An 18900-nucleotide genomic window follows, 5' to 3' on the forward strand; every position below is an offset into this window, starting at 1 on the left:
ATCATGTAATTTGAGACTGCTTGTCTCTAGAAATCGATGTAGAGTTTCCTGCTGGAGATATTTTTCATCTTGAGCTCTGCAGTATGAGAATGCAGTACATTTGGACATGAAATTGGAAAGTGTTGAGTCTCTTCTGTAGAAGAATACCCAAGAGAAAAGCTACACTTTGTTAGTTTTCCAAGAAATTTTAATAATTACTGACTTTGAACTGAACTGCTCAAAAAAAAAATCACACGAGAAAAAAAATAAAACTGAATTAAAGACTAAGATGAAATCTGTCACTTGGGTGGTTGGTTTAACATTGGTCTGATTAATGGATCAAGCCTATCTTGAACCTTTCAACTTAGTCTGTATCCATAGTAACTTCTAAAATTTTAGGGGGAGGAAGCACTCAGTGTTGAGAAATTACAGCTCCCTTCAGCTTTGGTTGGCTATTCCATTTGTTTAGGTTCACCTTCTTTCTTCACAGGAGAGCTCAACATTGCTAAAAGTGTAATTTCCCCTTCCATGTGCCTTCAGTAAAATCAAGATAAAGAGAAGCTTTTAAATAAATTGAGCATTTATTAAGTACCTGTAGTAAATTCACTTTATTAAGAAAGTTCTTTTTTTTTTTTTTTTTTTTTTTAAACTTTGTTACAAAATAGCAAGGCATCATTAATATATCATGGCTCGACTATTTCTAATGTAATATAGCTGAGCATATGACTGTCTGAGACTACTGTAGTCAATGCAATTGTAACGGTCTGCTGAGGGGCTCAGTTACCACAGGGACAGCACTGTTTGCTTTAAATATTTTTTCTGACTTTTTAGAAATAGTTTTCATTACTTTTGCATTTGTTTTCTTCCAATATGGCCTTATCTCTTTAAAACAAACTTAATATAGCATTTGGGATTTGAAAATTAAGTTGAATGGCCAGAAATTGAGGTCTATCTGTCAATATTTTATAGGCTTTTATATTTTCCTTCTCTCTTTCAATGTCTTTCCTTCCTTCAAATAGTTCTGTTTTTGTTTGTTTTTTTTTTTTTTTTTTTTTTAATTTGGAGTATTTATTTATTTATCTATTTGTTTTTAGTTTTGGCCTTTGTGTTTTGATGGAAAAGTTTTATTCCATCTGTCTGGCAACAAAAATCATGACAGTGTTTTGAATTAAGATTTATTAAATCTGTAGTCAATTTAGATTTTAATAAGGCAATTGTGTATATGTGAAGTAATAATTGAAAACACTGTGGTTTGGCATTTATTTAAAAGATCTCATCTAATAATGAATTGAGATTAGAACTTACTGGAAATGTATCACTAAGTCTTTATTAAGTGAATTTAATTTAAAAAATATCCTCACTAAAGTATTTTATAATTAGGATGTTGTATTCCAAGCATTGCTTTCTATGAAATGGTAGACCTGTGATAAACTTCAGGGCCTGTTGTGGTCAAGTGGCAGTGTGTGTCATTTTCTAGAATTCATGTTTGGCCCCAGCCCTGTAGCTTAAAAATCTTTATTTGTATAATAATAATAACAATAAACCTGTAACTACCTATGCCATAGCTGCTTAGGAGGTTAAATATCTAATACAGATACTCCATTGTAAGCTAAAGCTCTTTTACTTACGGTTTTCCTTCTGTTCTTACTGTTTCCTCAGGGACTTTTCTGAGAGTTTTGGTCTCTCTTCTCTTTCCATTGGTTGTACAAATGATACTCCATCCACTTTAAGAACTTTTCACATCATAACTTTATTCAGCATCTTGCATCTGTCTCCTTCTTTTGTTAGCACTAGCACAGTCTTTGCCCCTCATGCGCCCTTGTGTCCTCAAGATTAGCTACAAAACCTGTAGTCTGTCTGGATTTTTGAAGTATCTCTCAGCTCAAGAAATTCTGGAAGGTGGTGCTTGATCATGACAGATTGGTGTGGAATGCCAATGCACACGTGAGGATGGCAGCATGAAGTCTGTAGCACCAATGCTGTTTTACTGACCAGCAGAGGTATGGGAGCAGCAGTTGGAAGGAGTGAGTGTGATGGGCATGAGGACAGTCTGGGGACAGGTGAAATTAGGAGGTTGTAGGGTAGAAGAGGCAGCGATCTGAGGAAAGAAGAGTGGGGGCTGTGGGTCAGAGTCCATGTGAAAGACTCAAGTATTTAATGCTTTGGACCAAGCAACAATTGTCACTCCCCAGGATAACCAACCTCGCAAGTTATGGGCCCAGAGGCTCCTTTGGAATGTTGCCTTAAAGACTGAGTTTGACCTCCAAAAGTAAAACACTAGCTGTAGTGAATCATCATCTGTTACTTTGACTTCTTAAATACAAAAGAATGCCTCAAGCAAAGATTACCAAGCCCTTCAATTGAGGAATGCCCTGTTTCCTTCCACAGCTTCAGTCAGCAGCTTCTCTTTGCAAAATATGATCATTATCTCTCCACCTTGAAGGTGTTCAGTGCAGTTCTCTTTCTTACACTTGTGGTTGCTGGTTTCCACTCATGCAGATCCCCTTGCATGTTCTCACTTCCCTTCCCTATAGTCAACTTCTCTTCACTCGTGTCCAAGATTCATATGGAGCAGAACTTGCTGTGAATTGTTATTAACATTACGAGAAATTGACCAGCAATCTTTTCCACTATGTGTACCTCAAAATATCTTTGTTATGAAGGGAGTTATGGATGGATAGTCACATTGATTATGTTTAGGAAAGGACAATATTGCAATGGTAATGCTACAGAATCTGATCTTTCACAAAGGCAAAATAAGGCCTGTGTAAAATTTTCAAGATTATGCATATCAATAAAAGTACAAGTGAATCACTACTTTTTTTATAGTGGAGGTAGACCTTTTTTGACCTTAAAATTCATCATATTGTGCTTCAGATAAAAAAATGATATAATAAACCTTGTTAAGGTATGTTAAAATTCGAAGCACATGCATCTCAATATTTTGAGGCATATATTCAAAGGCATATCTTTCCCTACAATTCATCTGATTCTGCATCACCTTATAAGCTGGTGATAAATTTACTATGGAAGTATGGTATTTGTTTTGGTAATGTTACGCTAGCTCTAATTTTAATACAAACAGATGATGTTTACCAGAGCATGTACTATTTTTTTTACAATAAAGGCATATGTACCTGAGTCTATATTTAATTCAATATCTGAATTTGCATTTTGAACTCCTGGGCTTTTGATTCTATCTCTAAAATGTAAGACTGTCAATTCTTTAATGCTCATTTTAAAAGAAGAATGAGTAGGACTGGCTTATCATGACTGTCAGGAAGCAAAAACAAGTCACAAAAATCTTTTAATATCACATTTTAAGCAGATAAACCCCAGTATCTCTAACTTAGACACGATTTATAATCTGGGCTTTCTCCTTCCAGAGTTCTTTAATGCACTATTTATATAGTTTTCTATAAATATTAAGTTTCATCCACATCAGTCAGATTTGTTTCTTTTGTGATATTTACATAAATATATGTGGGTCAACATAAATGAGATCATAAAGCCTAAATACAAACTTACTATTCCTGGCCAGCTAAATAGATTTCTTACACATCTAATTGTTGCCCTAGCCTTGACTGAAAAATGGCTCACAGCTATTACTTTCTCAAAATATCTGGTGCATGTGCAAAATACTTCAGAAAAAAGTTATTTTTTTCTGGAGGGAAGGAATGCCATCCAGAGGGACCTTGACATGCTTGTGAGGTGGGCTGGTGCTGTGCCAACCTTATGAAGTTTAACCATGCCAAGTGTGAGGTCCTACACCGGGGTCAGAGCAATCTGAGGCACAGCTACAGGTTGGGGAGAGAAGAGATTCAGAGCAGCCCTGGGGAGAAGGACTTGGGGGTGTTGGTTGATGAGAAAATGAACATGGGCCGGCTGCCGTGTGCGCTCACAGCCCAGAAAGCCAACCGTATCCTGGGCTGCATCCAAAGGAGCGTGACCAACAGGTCGAAGGAGGTGATCCTGCCCCTCTACTCTGCTCTCGTGAGACCTCACCTGGAGTATTGTGTGCAGTTCTGGCGTCCTCAACATAAAAATGACATGGAACTGTTGGAACAAGTCCAGAGGAGGGCCACGAGGATGATCAGGGGACTGGAGCACCTCCTGTGTGAAGACAGGCTGAGGAAGTTGGGGCTGTTCAGCCTGGAGAAGAGAAGGCTGCGTGGAGACCTCATAGCAGCCTTCCAGTATCCGAAGGGGCCTATAGGGATGCTGGGGATGGACTCTTCATTAGGGATTGTAGTGATAGGACAAGGGGTAATGGGTTAAAACTTAAGTTTAGATTGGATATAAGGAGGAAGTTCTTTACTGTGAGGGTGGTGAGGCACTGGAATGGATTGCCCAGAGAAGTTGTGATTGCTCCATCCCTGGAGGGATGGAGCCAGGCTGGACAGAACCTTGTGTAACGTGGTTTAGTGTAAGGTGTCCCTGCCCATGGCAGGGGGGTTGGAACTTGATGATCTTAAGCTTCTTTCCAACCCTAACTATTCTATGATTCTAAGTGTCATAGGGGTGCTAGAGCTCACTGAAAATCAAGGAAAAGGGGACTTGGACTCCTAAGTCCTGTACATAACTTCTTTTTTGCCACTCAGTTTCAGTCAAAGTCAAAGATGGTTTAAATTTCTGTCTTTGAATTCTTTTCTGACAGTGGCCTATTTTAAGGGAGATGATATTATCCTTCTTTTTCTGCTTTTTCTCTCTAGAACCAAAGATGTCCTTCAGTTTGGTAGATTTCCTGCCTATTGACTGAGCAGTGCAATATTAGCTTATGGAGTTTTCTTTCTTGAGCATATTCTGTAACTACTCTCAGTCATGGGAGCACTTTTACCTGCTATAGTCTACCCTTGGGCTCTACTGAAATGTCAGTCATACACATTCTTACTCTTCTGTCAGCCTAAATTAAGAGATTGCACAGTATCAATAGATTTTTCCAATGGAAAAGTTATATATATTGTCCCATAAAGCAGCATTTTAAAGCTCTTGAAGAGGTAAGTTTCTGTTTCGCTTTGTTTTGTCTGAACACCAAAGACAGTTGAGCAAACCACTTCTGTCTGATTTCAGCCCAGCTCAGCTTCACCAGACAGAGTAGTGACTTCTCTTCCACCCTTTCCCCTGGGGGGTGAAGTCATGGAGCTGTGAATTTATAACCACTCCTGGGACAGCTTGTGATTGAAAGTAATCTACTAGAAAGTTTTTCTAACTTTTGGAGTACTGCTGTTCTCCAGTTCTCACTTTTCAATTTATAAATATGTTTTTATCATGAAACATTATACTCTTTATTGTTTTATTATTACTTTTTCCCATTAATTTCAGTGGGGTCTGGTCAATTTGATGGGATAAGAAAGTTACTAGTTTAAAACAGCCTTTGCTGAAGCAATTAGGACCTTTGCCATGGGTTTTGGTGAGGTCAGAATGTTTTCCTTTTAGCATTTACATACAACTCTTGTGGGAAGTATGGTGTGACATTTTAAAAAGTGTCATCTGTTTAGAAACAGTGTGGCTAATCAAGCATACCAGTAGATTTCTATGGGCCTCCCTGAGTGCTTTTTGAAGTCCAGTTATATGTGAATGGTAGGAAAAAAGCTGTATGGTCTTCACATGGGAGTGGCTTTCAGTGGTGCTTTATACCTTTCAAGTGAAAGAATGGAAGCATGTATTTCACTTTCTGGCTTTCTCAAAATAGAATCACTGGAAAGAATACATGAGATTGTGCTAGAAGAGTTGCAGTAAGTGTTATGATGTCTGAGAGGTCCTGGTTATGAATAGAGGGCAATAGGGCCAGGGGGATATAAGGAGACATGATGCTGATCAGGAACAGGAGGGATTTGAGGTCTAGTTGGAAGCAGACCCTTGGTGAGATGCTGAAAATTGAATACAAGTGAAGGAAGGAGTCAGGACTCGAGCATCTAACACTGACCTACAGACTTGTTGCTAGCTAAATGGAAGCTGCACCAATGAAGCACCCTTTACTTCTTTGCTTTCACGTTTTGATGATTAGGTTTCTGTCATTGTTGCCCTACAAATATGGTAGGCCTGCCAAAAGTACGTGATTGTTCTTTGGGGTTCTTCCGCAGGACTGAATTTGTCAACTCTTTCTCCCCTTTAAGCCAAGCTTATCTTCCCTGCGCCCCCCAGAGTTCTAGGCTTCTTACTGCTTCTCAAGTCTCCCAGGCACCCTTGTCTATCTGAAAACCTCTAGTGGGCACCATTTTCTACATATTTTTAAAGATTTATTCATTCACTAATTTAATGTCTAAATATGAGATATTCGCGGGTTTACTAGCAATACACAATAGCAGTTTAAATAGCAGTAGCAAGCTGCTAGTAAGCAGTGGCAAGCAGTAGCAAGCAGTAGCAAGCAGCACCAAGCAAAGGTGAGGCAGGCTTTTGCCTGCTAAGCATGTTTATATGTTATAAAAAGGCAACTTTTGTTAAAAAGTTTTTCATTTAATCTCTCTTTCACCCAAAAAAGTTCAAATGGATTAACTTTAAAGTTTAAACTTGTAACTCCCCAACATGTTTTGAAAGCAATAGTTAAAACGATATTTATTTCAGAAAATATACTTGCGTCACTTGGATGTGAAGAAGGGTTAAATGATGCTAATTTTTCTTTTAATGTTCTGTATTATACCTCATCGTTGAACTACAAGATCTGGAAAAACCTTGATGTCTTTTCACACTGTCTTGTGTGGGTGGGCAAGAGGCAAATGTTCTTTTCTGAATATTTACGCACACTAGGTGTTTGATTCAAGCATTGCAAGTAATAAAGTACTTGCATAGTACATCTCGAGTAGATAACAAATCTCAAACGTAATAAAATAACTTGCAATTAACTATTGCAGTAACTCTCCAGAGCAAGTCACCATATCATTTGTGCAGTCAGATTAATCTAGGGAAGTGATGTTGCAGGGTTATTGCTTGGGCAGTGATCTTCTCTTCTTTGGAGAATGTTTCAACCCTTGTTCTTGGGAATTTCCTATAAAGTAAACCGTGGATAAGAAGCCCAGCTTGTGCTGCTTGTGTGAACACAAGTTCTTAAAGCCCCTTTGAGAGATGCTGGACACAGGAGTCAGCAGCATACAGGTTATGTGTGGTTGTGTCTAAACAGAGCCTGCAGAGCTTATCTTTGGCAGTGCAAGACTTCAAACTGATATTCGCATTCCTTCTAACCAAAGAAAGGAGTACCAGCATTTGATTTTTTTATTTTCATGCAATATGCCTGATTTGTTGTCCAATGCCACAAGAAACCTGATCTAAAAAGCCTCATATTGCCCTAATTACTAACAAAGAATAATTTTCCACCACCACCCAGTTTAAGTGTTATGTTGTGCTTTACTTAGGCATGTTGAAGTTCAGGAATAAATACTAAAATCTGTTTTATAAGGATTACCTAAATTTGAAATGTTGTTAAGGGAAGGGCATATTTACCAATAGCTATTTCAGAAGTCATTATGGTTTGTATTTTTTTTTCTTTAGAAAAGAATGAAGAATAAATTAATTGACCAAAAATACTCGTATATTGTTGCATGACCTGAGTAACAAATGTTTCCTTCTGTGACTTCAGATACCTGAAGACAGGATAGTTAACTATAAATTAACTATGTTAGCTGAAGGATTAGATTATTTTAAAATAATTTTGAAGTGTTTATTACTTTTCCAAGTAAAATCGCTTTTCCTTTTTAATCTTGGGACCATTTTTCCCTGGCATTTTTTTTTTAGGTATGTGTGACTGACTTTCATAAGTCTCCATGTAAGTATTTCCACTTCTCAGGTGTGCATCTGAATGTTGATATCTAGCTCATTTCCAAGTTGCCATGTTTTAGTATGGAATAGGATGTTTCTGAACAGTCTGCCTCCGAGTCTGTAGTCTATCATGGATGTAGTCTATCTATTCTCTTAAATTTTCAGAGAAATCCAGTATTTCAAAACACAATAGTATATTTAATGTTGGGGGATTTTTTGCTAGTGTTTATAGCTTTATGTTTTTTAATCACTTAATGTTGGGTTTTGTTTTTTTTTATGGGTTAACTGCCTTAATAACAGAGAGGAGTTACATCCAGAAAAATTGAGGCTTTTTGCGTGGTAGCACGTATCTGGTAGATATGGACATCAGATATAATACATGAAAGCATTCATTCAACTATTTACAGGGTCAACTCATGAAAAGAAAACATATCCTGCTTCTGATGACAAATAGTAAACTGAAGACAGTGCATACAATACATGCATACTTCCCAAAAATTTTGTATCATTGGCTCAAAATTAGTTAAACACAAAAATAATGTACAGTGAACATTTTTCCTCCAAAAAGATGTAATTAACTCAAATGTTACCTAACTATAGAGGTTTTAGCTATATTTTTGATTTAAAAAATATGACTAAAATGTTGTACGGGAAAATGTGGTAAATAGTTACAGTTAATTTCTCTTACAGAGCAGATGAATTTCAGGATGACAATATTCCTCATTAGAGTACTTCTTGATTTTTTTTATAACAGTTGTTCAATTTTTAGTCTGACCCTAACTTAGCTGTTTCACTGTTCCTTATGACCCTTTTAATTCAGGATGCAGAATAGAAAACTGCGACTCCTGCTTTAGCAGAGACTTTTGTACCAAATGCAAAACTGGCTTTTACTCGCACAGAGGTCGCTGCTTCCGAGGATGCCCCCCTGGATTCGCAGCTTTGGAAGAGCTTATGGAATGTGTGGGTGAGTCTTCTAGTACAGCAATGCTGCTAAAGCAGCTCTTTTTCCAGTTGGCAAGTTCAAATATGGCACTGTTTGTGAGCTGACATTTCCTATGAAGAAATACTGACTACTGAATTGGGTCTGCATTTTTTTTATCAAAAAGAATGATTTTTTTTTTTTCCCCAGACTTTGAAATACTGCATTAATGGGAATGGCAGTCTGTTCTGCATCAGAAAGTTCTTTCCTTTCAATTGTAAATCACCGTGTATGAGGATTTACAGTTCAGAACTTACAAGATTTTAGGAAGGCCATTTTTTTGCATTAGAACTGTAAATCAGTGATGTACTTGTTGGGTCCTTGCCCTCACAAAACTACCTGCTCATTTGGCCTTTTACCAAGGCCAGAACCCAGGGGCAGGGCAGGTTGCATTCCTGTAATATATTCACTTTCAGTTTCTTTGCAGCCCCCCACCTTTTTCCAAGGGAAGTACAAATATAAACCAAAAAATAAGGGTGTTGGTTTTTTGTTGGTTTTTTTTTTTTTTTCATAGAAATTACTATGTAATTCCAACCAGCATTGGCAGTTCTCACAATATTTCTCAAGTCTCACAATTTGGTGTTTTAGCTTGAAGCCTTGGAATTGTGCCAGAACAGATTGTCTTTCAAGAGTATCCTTTGAATTTCATGATGGCTAAGGTCTGGAAATGTGAACTCTTAAACTTTGCAAATCCTGGTGACAACCAAATGAGATTTATTTATTAAAAAAAAAATTAATAAACTGTGATTTTAGAAGGCTTTTTGAGTATTTGGGAATAACATGATGTCTCTACGTTCAGATTGATAGTCAGATGGTTTTATGCTCAAGTTGACGCTGGCTGAAATGATTTTCAGAGATTTTCTGTAAAAGATTTTAATTTTGTTTGGAAGTTTTTGCCTGTTAACAGTAAAACTTTCAAGTGATGCTTTATAATATTGTATTCCAATAAAAAAAGCCAACCACAAATTAAAAACAAAATAATTGCTTACTTGTGTTTTCTTTTGCTTTATCAGAAGGCTGTGAAGTAGGTCAGTGGAGTGAGTGGGGAACTTGCAGCAGAAATAACAAAACATGTGGATTTAAGTGGGGCCTGGAAACGAGAACAAGACAAATTGTGAAGAAGCCAGCAAAAGACACGATACCATGCCCAACCATTGCAGAATCCAGACGGTGTAAAATGGTCATGAGGCATTGTCCAGGAGGTACGTGTAAGTGTAATCCATGCCACAAAAATCTGTATGAGCTTTCTTTTAATTGAAATCCTATTTCTAACTTGAAAAGATCTATTTCATCCCAGCCAGAGGGGAAATCCTGTCCCTACTCTGCCAGCTAAGGCTGAAAGGCAATACTGCGGCAGCCCTGATTTGTGCAGCAAGGCTCAAGGGAAAGGTTCAACATGATTAGTGTCTTAGTATACTGTGAAACTATTTTTCCCGGTGTGGTACTGAGGCTTTTTCAAAGAGGTGCCCCATGGAAGAAAATAGGTTGCAGTTTGAGCTTCAGCATTGAAACAATAGTGATAGTAGAATAACTAATTGCTTTGCACATGGGAGGAGAGATTATGATTCTAAACCTTTCTGCAAGCAGCACACCCAGTGCTGGTGTGATGGGGATTTAAATTCAGTAAAGCTAGGTACACATGGCATTGTTAGCTGGAATGTTACTTGTTCTGAATATTGTAGATCAGGGCTAAACTTTGATAGATGTGATATTTGCAGAACAGTGATATATATGAAGCTTTTCATCAGAAGACTAGCTTATGATAGTTACCAGAGGTAAATTTACTAAGAGTTAGGAAATTTGTTACCTAGACTATATCAAGATCATTGATCAAATCTCTCCAATTTTTCACTAAGTATCAGGAAAGACATTGAATAAAAATTCAGTGTGAAAGGTTTGAAGTACTCCCTCAAAACTACGGTCTCCAGTAAATCCTAAATATAGCTGTTCTCTCCTGTCCTTCTATAGTGTGGATTCCCTGCCTGTGTTTTTGGAGATAAAAATAGATTTATATAAAACTGCAGGTTTGAACTCCCCACACTACATGCTGATGCTTAATAATGCTTCTGTACCATCAAATAAAACACTGGCCAGAGTATAAACTCTCTTCTCTCACCTTAGAAACTGCTGTGAGAGAGTGTGTTAGTGGTATTTTAAGTACCTAGGCTAAGTCATCTCCTGGTCTGGTTATCTCTGCAGGTGAGGAAGCCATAGGATAGGCATTGTCCTGTTTGTAATGCCTGCTTCATAGTATGTTTTAATTATGATTATACACATGGCTGGTCGAAGATCCCGCTTCTTTATCATATTTAATTTAGATAGCAAGTTGCTGCATTAGACACTCAAAGTGTTTTGTTGCTTATTTAATCAGTGTGAAGCAGCAGGAGACAGAGACACTGGTTACAGGGAAACTCAAATCAAGCAGATCCTACCTCCTAAAATATGGTGTTTTCTTAATGTCAGAGATTTTGTAATTGAACTTTTAAACTGAGGAAATAAGAGGAAAATGTAAGATTAGCACTACTGGGGGACTGAGGAACCATAACCCCTGTAAATGCAAGTTGAGAGGCTGTTAATAAGTGCTTTTTTCCTAATGTTCTCAGTATATAAACTCACACAAATGTGTAGGGTAAGTATTGGATTGTAAAGCTAAAAGAGTTGTAGATTGTGATGGATGAAACCGAGCACAGGCAGTAAGGTTATTTTTGGTAGAACAGGGTCAAACAGTGCTTTTGTCACATGCTTTTCTACTTCTGTACAGTTTACTGTTTCTATTTATGGTCCTCACCACAGAAAAACTTCCGAAACAGATTTTTACAGATTTGCAGAATTGGAGTTAAATTCAGTTTTCCTACTAAGTACTTCAGTTTCATATTTATCAGTGATTTATCAGATGTTACCATCTGGCAATGGGTTTGTGGTACAAATCTAGTGATGAAGAAGAATTCCTTATCACTTTCCCAGTATTTGCGGAGTTGTAGAGGTTCAACCTGGAATGCAAGTGAAAGATGATTTAATTTCTTTCCTACTTAAGCCAGCAACATTAAGAGGATACTCTACTTGATTTCAAATATGTTACTGTGTGATATTTTCTTATTGTCAGTACTAATTGATTTAACTGTTATTACCAGGTGGGAATGTGACATCTGTGTATCTGTTCCTGTTATGTATGTTACCCTGTGGCTTGGGTGTAACATGACTCATACTATGAGAGGCTGGACTTAGAAAAAGATTAGTTTGATTGTTCAGGCTACCTCCTGCCCATGCTGGTCTTTTCCTGATAAGAATTTTTCTTCTCTTTATCTCAAAAAAAAAAAAAAAAAAGAAAACAAGAATTTTTGAAAAAGAGTGGTTATGTTAAAAGCAATGGGGTAATTAGCGGCAGAAATGTTCTGTGGACTGATAAATCTTGTGGTCTTGAAGTTTTCCCATAGATTTATTACAAGTATTCTCTTTTTACCTCTTATTTTACATGGTCGCCATGTTCACCGTAGTAGTTACTCCTCTTTTATTTTTACCTTTGAGAAACTTGCAAATTGCTCTCCTTTTGTATTAAGTAATACATGAATATTACTCTATGGCAAACTCATTAATTCTAGTACAAATGATGATGCTATTTATGAATGCTTATTTAAGACATGAATCAAGAGAGATGAAGATGTCATATATGTATGCATTAATTTCCTGAGCTCAAAAGGGGGAAGGCAGCAGGACAGGTCATAAGGCTATAGTGGGAGGGACTGCTCGCCTTGACTCTGGCATGTAATTGGACGTCATGCTGGTTGACTGGGTTTTTGTGCAGTAATCTTTTATCTAACAGTAAAATGACCCAATCAGATTTTCATTATTAATATTTGGAAATTATGACTAAAAAGACTAAAAGATAAAAGAATTTATAATTAAATACAGAAAGCTAATGAATATGCAGACTGTAGTACATAGAATTTACAATATACAGCCTACTGCATCTTTCTGTTAATTTTGCAGTGGCATTGGACCAAATCTGCCCTTTTTTCACATCAGACAGGTAGAAACTGCATTAAGTGTAGCTCCACTGAGTTCTGGCTCTGCTAGGCTATTGTTATCACCAAGCAGGCTTGCCTCCTTTGCTGTATTTTGCGACCACCAATTAACCTCAGACCAAGAAGACTTGGCTTTAGCATGTCTGAAAATACAGCCGGTAATTTTCAGTTACAAAGCGTAACTCAAAGCTTCTGCAGGAAAAAAGGAAAAACTCTTTCAGCATCAGCAGACAGCTGACAAGAAGTAAGCTCCACCAAAGACACTTTGCACAGTGCAGGTTTGGAAAGTAATAGTAATAGCAATAGTAATAGAGCAAGTATTTCTATGAGTATTTTAGTTGATGGCCATTTTGCACATTTAGTGAAGGAGCTAGCAGTTGGGAGCAGGAAGGGGCAAGATGAATGTAGCTTGGAGTATGGCTTAACACTTGGAGCCTGGCATGCTTATTAGTATGTTTGCTCAGGAAACAAGCTTTTCTCAGCTGCCGAATCTGCTCGTCTGGATTGTCAACATCTGCTTTCGTACAGGGAGTGTTGTGCTGAGAGTATTAAAATGTTTGGGGTTTTGTTTAGCTGATTATATTTAGAAGGGATGGCTGCAGGAGAAAACTAATAGTAAAGGAAATCTAAACCCTATGGAAAGAAATTCCTAATCCTGCCCATTTCAGTAAGAGTGCCTGCAACTAGACTTTGAGTCTAAATTTAAGTCTCTAGTCTAAATTAAGGGGTATAGGCAAGAAATGTAGTTATGTTATCAATATAAAATCAGTTTGTGCCAGCTCCTTAAAAAAGCACAAAGGTTGTAATCTCTGTTTGGTAATAATAATAATAATAATAATAAAAAACCTGAATCATAAGTAGCTCAGGTTGGAAAGGACTGCAGAAGGTCCTTTAGTCCAGCCTCCTGCTCAAATCAGGTCAGCTGTGAGAAAAACAGGATTAACAACTCTCAGATATTAAATATTTTTTCTTTTCTGGACATAGCTCTGTTCCTCTTCATATACTTATTTGTGCATTAAAATATAGTATTTTACTCTTTTTTTCTTAGAAGCAAAAAACCAGGTACTAATAATTCACGTGTGTATATCTTCTTTTTCCTTCCTGTGGCAGGGATAGGCAAATTAGGAATCTGTTGATGGAGGAGCGTTTTTCTCCATATTTTCATATCAAAGCAGTAAAGAAAATTAAGGTGTGTTAATGATGAAATATGAGCAGATATGTTCTTTTCTTAATGTTGATGAATAACAAATCTGTTAGGTCCTCACAACCAAGTATGACATGTTGATATACACACACATAAGACAGAGTTACAGCATGATTCATATAAATGTTATTTTTCATGTAATTTGTGTGTTATTTGGTCATATGAATAGGAAATACGGGATTGAATGAATCTATGAAATCCTGTTCTGAAACTTCCCTTGCACACTAAATGTTTCAACTGAATTAGTGTTGCAGCACTTGGTGTTTTTTTTTTTTTTCGGTTTTAATTCTATTTTATTTTAGTAGGGTTTTTTGTTTTTTTTTGTTTTGTTTGGTTTTGTTTGGTTTGGTTTGGTTTGGTTTCATTTTTTGTTTGTTTTTTAAAAAAAAACACACCTGAGCAAGAAATACCCCTGAATAAATGCAGAAAAGAAAATGCCTACATATATGAGCTAAGAGATGAAATAGCTGTATTACGTATGCATTTGATTCATATTCATTAAAATTAGTTCAACTGTAAATTTAGTGTGACTTTTAAAAAAATGCTGGATTTTTTATATTACATTATTAGAAGTGATCCATTCTTTAGTAATTTTCTAAAGGGAAAACGCAATCCAATTAGACTCTTATCTGAAAAGTATTTAGAAATAGTTTTTATAAACTATATAAACTTGTACATCAGCTTGAGTAGCAGTTAAATTTAAAGCCAAGTGCTATCTGTCAAGGACCAACACTCAGGTTTCCTTTGCAGATTTTACAGGAATGATTGCTCTGTTACTAAACTGCTTGATGCTTTAGATGTCTCTCAAAGCTCTGTGAGCAAGGTATGGCTGTTGACTCGTACTCCTGCATTTTCTGTGTTTGAAATAAGTAGGTTAAATTAAGCAGCTAAGCAATTAAGTGTTCTGAAAAATATCAACACTTATTGAAAGTCATCCTTTCAATATTTTGGTTCTTTAGGTAACTATTCAATATTTGGGTTGGTATTTTCCTTGAAACTGATATGGTGGATCATGCATGGGACTTGAGGCAGCTTGATTTTAAGTCACAATACTGCTACAAAACTTTTTTGCTGTTTCATTCCAGATAAATATAACTGCGGGTTATAATTGTGGTTATTAACATTTGTGGGGTGTGTGAATATGGTGAAATAATACTTATATTGAAACCTTTAACTTAGCTTGGATAGATATAAGTAGCCTAAATTTCCTTGGAGTGCTGTTGTGAAATGTGGTTTTGGTTTGTTTATTTAACTGATGGGTCAGGTTTTCGAAGGATTTTAAGGGGCTTAGTTCTCTTTGACTTCAGGAGAATTTAAAAATGCATGTTCTTTTTAAAACTAGAAATAAAATCTTTCTAAAATGACGTTTAGAATGTACCTTTTATGACATGAGCAAAATACTTTTGTGGAAAAGAGTTGTCATCTGATTTGTTTTAGTTTTCCTTCTTCAGGACAACTGCCCAAAGCACATCTTGTCATGGACTATATATTTCTAAGTGCAAGGGTTTAGCTCTATGTATCTTATCAGGACAATTTAGTCTGTGTAATTTTATGTAGTGTTTTATCATATTGTAGCATGATACATTTTCAACTTATTTAAAAAGATTACCAGGGAATTGCTGCAGTGCAAAAGAGCCAACTGAAGCATGTTTTACCCTTCCTTCTGAATATAAATTATCCTTCAATCCTCCTTTTTAGTTAAAGTAACAGGAAATATTTTCTTGGGAAGTCTTTCACACAGTTTTTCCAAGCATTAAAAGGTTGTACGCACAATATATTTATTGCCATTATTATATCTTAGGCCAGATAAGTACTTTCAACATATGTTTTTTCTTAAGTATATTGTATTTGAGAAGTATCATGAGTATCATGTGAGGCAGTATCTCTTATGGGAGTAATCTTTTTTAATGAATAACCAAGTGTACCAGTGTGTAAATCCTCATAAATGACCAGTGTGAGTTATAACCGTCCCATGGCAATTATGCAGTTCAGGGTTGTTTAAAAATGCTGAAGGAGAGCCAGCTGCTAATCCACAAGGACATACAAATACCGAAGAGTGCTGTAGCTGATCCAAGTGCATAAATTGAATTTGTCCATAAAAGTGACTTGACAAATTTTATTGTGATACCCTTATGAAGTTACTCCTATTGGTTTTTGTCTTTTGTTCATTCTGTAACTACAATTCACCTGAAGGAGGAAAAGCCGCATATATACTCATTTCTGCTTCTCAACTGGGGAGTTATTTTTGTTACATTGTAGTCAGATGTTTCAGTCACAGCAGAGAAATCGGCAAACACTCTCCTACCTGAGATTGTTTTCTTCCCTGGGGATCAATCAGTAAGGCACATTTCTACGGATATCCTCTCCCATACCACAGGCCTAGGAAATGGCAGGTCTGCAGACCCATCTGCTACAGATACGGCATCATCAGCCTTGCTCATTTTTAAGGATTCACTAAGGCTTTCCTTGCACAGAAATCTCTTTTTAAAGTAATAAACCTATTAGGCTATACAGACATTATTTGTTTCTACAACGTTAATACAAGGGCCACATCCTGACATACTCCTGGCAGAATTTTTGGTTGGGTTCTTCTGATACTCCTCAGCTTTTTTACTGTTCATCTTTCCAGCAGAACATGAACCAACAATGGCAGGGTTTGGATTTTAGAAGTTACTCTGTGAATAATGGCGACTGTGACTGAAGTAGAAAGACTTTGCTGTACTATAATATTTAGAAAATATGCAATATTTTTATGCAATACTTAGATTCTGTCCCCCTCATCACACTTAAGGATACTGTAAGAAAATGTGTATGACCCTGAATGTTGGGCCTTGCTCTGCCGCACCGGCTTGGTGATTTCTAACCAACCGTGACAGAAATTAGATTATTTGGATGCACATGTGATAGCCATCAGTTAAATTATCAGTTTAAGTAGATAAAGTTTTTCAGACATAACTGGGTGCATACTCCTTGCACAGTACCAATGAAAGTAAATTATCTAAGTCTGCGCCACCCTCTAAATACAGCTGCTTGGTTGTTAAGCTAGGAACTCATTAGACTGCTGTAACTTGATTGATTGTAATGAACTGTCCAAACCCTCTATAATAGCTTTCTGCTGGAGCATCATTTTGAATGCTCTGCAGCCTGCTTGCTAGATACTGTAGCAAGTACTGGCAATCTAAGGTAGCCTAAGAGAGGAGCCTCATGGATTTGGGCTGAATTCAGCAGAGATAGTTTGCCACTGCCGGAGGGTGCAAGTCTGGAGAGTAAAGAATCCAGCGAAGAGGAGAAGAGGGGAAAGAATCTGAGAAATAGACAGTTATGGCTTCTTCCTGTTGTTTGGCTCTTTGGACAGAAAAAACATATATAGAGATATTTGGGTCCCAATTAATGGCTTTGTTAGCAGACTACAAAAGGTAAAGCTGCTTCACTGACTGGTTTCTAGTGTCCTTTAAAATCTGACACTGAACAGACGTGTCTGGTGCTGCACAAGGTAGCTCATTGTCAGCATAATGGTGTGCACAAGTTAGTTACCCCTGCTGAGAGACAGGATTTATTAGATCTGGCTCAGTCCTGTGCAGGCCATGAGGTATTATGTTTGTGATAAAGAACTGTGGTTTGCTGTATGGATGCATAGTTCATGAGCGCTAACCTGGGGGACTTATTCTCTTGTGGGGTTTATTCCTGTTAAATAACTGCCACAATGCTCAGAGAAATTCTGGACAGGGACACTGCTCAATTCATAAATGCCACAGTTTCCAGTACTCTGCTGTAGACCAGATTTAATTTAATTAGTTTTCACCAGCTGGCTACAAGAGTCAAGGGGGAATGCCAAGGGAATAGGTGAAGGAGCAATCCCCCCAGCTGCTCTCACTTCGAGTTGCTGCCAGTGTTAGAACTAGGGTGGAGTCAACTGCACACTCATAGAGAGTTTCTAGACATATCTGTATCTTTACATGTCATGAGCAGCACAGGAAGAGGGGAATGGGGGAAAAGATCTGCTTCTTTTTGTTATTGTTGCTTGGTTTTGACTGTTTATGTGGTATTTTATTAGAGCTTTCTGAAATAATTTGAGATAATCTTACCTCAGATTGGAAAGCTTGGTCTGATTCCCATCGTTCTTTTTGCTTTGCACCTCAGAAGTGAATGAAAAGAACTTACTCTTGAACAGTTTGAATATCAGGTTCATTTTGAAGAAATTCAAACATGACTGCAGATAATGTTTGGAAAAGGAGTGAGAACATGAGCAGAGAGTAAGACCAATAGAAAGCAGGAACTGCTCATGTTGAACAGGGCAGTCTTTCTGTGCATTGATTTTTATATGGTGTTATAGCCTCACATTAAAAACGGGCAGATTTGATAATGTTCTGGGCACTGTCTTAATAATGAATTAGCCTAAAATGAGTAGTAACATGTAAAATAGGAATGCGATACCACAGAGATAATCAAGTACCTGTGTCAGTCTGACATTCTGCACCAAATGATCAAGCATAAAAGCAGTATTAATTAGGACAGACACAGTACTGCACCAATGTTTGGGTCCCAAATAGGCTCCTTTTATGCAATAAATCTTCATCCTGAAGAGTATTTATTTTGTGTTTCTAAGCTGGCACAGCTTTAATTCTGAAGAGGCCCCAAAAATCTGATGTAAAGTGTCTTCCACTGAATTAGAATCCTCTATCATCTTTGCCATTTAATTTGAGAGTTTATCAGTGTGTTTCTTCATAGAGTGTCAATAAGGAAGAAGGCTATTTGAGTTCAAATAAAGGCTGAGTTTATACAGCTTTGCATATCACCTCCAAGTTTGATACTTTAATCTTGTGTCATGCACATCTATTTAGTGCGTATAAATACTGCAGGCACAGTAGCAAATTGTTAGCTCATCTTTTAAGACTATTATTTTGAGATATTTCTTGTAGAACCTAATTAGCTTAGCTGTTCATATATTTGTGCATTTTAAGCCT

General features: G+C 37.0%; 1 protein-coding gene across 2 annotated transcripts in view; it reads left to right on the top strand.

Annotated features, from left to right (window-relative positions):
- RSPO2 (R-spondin 2) overlaps positions 1 to 18900 on the top strand; it is a 104307-nt gene that overhangs the window by 59412 nt on the left and 25995 nt on the right. Inside the window, exons 3-5 of one of the 2 annotated variants that reach the window (XM_061447873.1) lie at positions 8552 to 8695; positions 9724 to 9912; positions 14687 to 14759. In XM_061447873.1, coding sequence (XP_061303857.1) covers positions 8552 to 8695; positions 9724 to 9912; positions 14687 to 14733 — 380 coding nt within the window. In that variant the 3' untranslated portion in view covers positions 14734 to 14759. The remainder of the gene's footprint in view (positions 1 to 8551; positions 8696 to 9723; positions 9913 to 14686; positions 14760 to 18900) is intronic. The other variant, XM_061447872.1, reaches the window with a different exon arrangement.

Source organism: Pezoporus flaviventris, unplaced genomic scaffold (genome assembly GCF_033815535.1).
Source record: "Pezoporus flaviventris isolate CSIRO_AGI_PZ_B2104156 unplaced genomic scaffold, CSIRO_AGI_Pfla_v1 ptg000007l, whole genome shotgun sequence".
Lineage (NCBI taxonomy): Eukaryota > Metazoa > Chordata > Aves > Psittaciformes > Psittacidae > Pezoporus > Pezoporus flaviventris.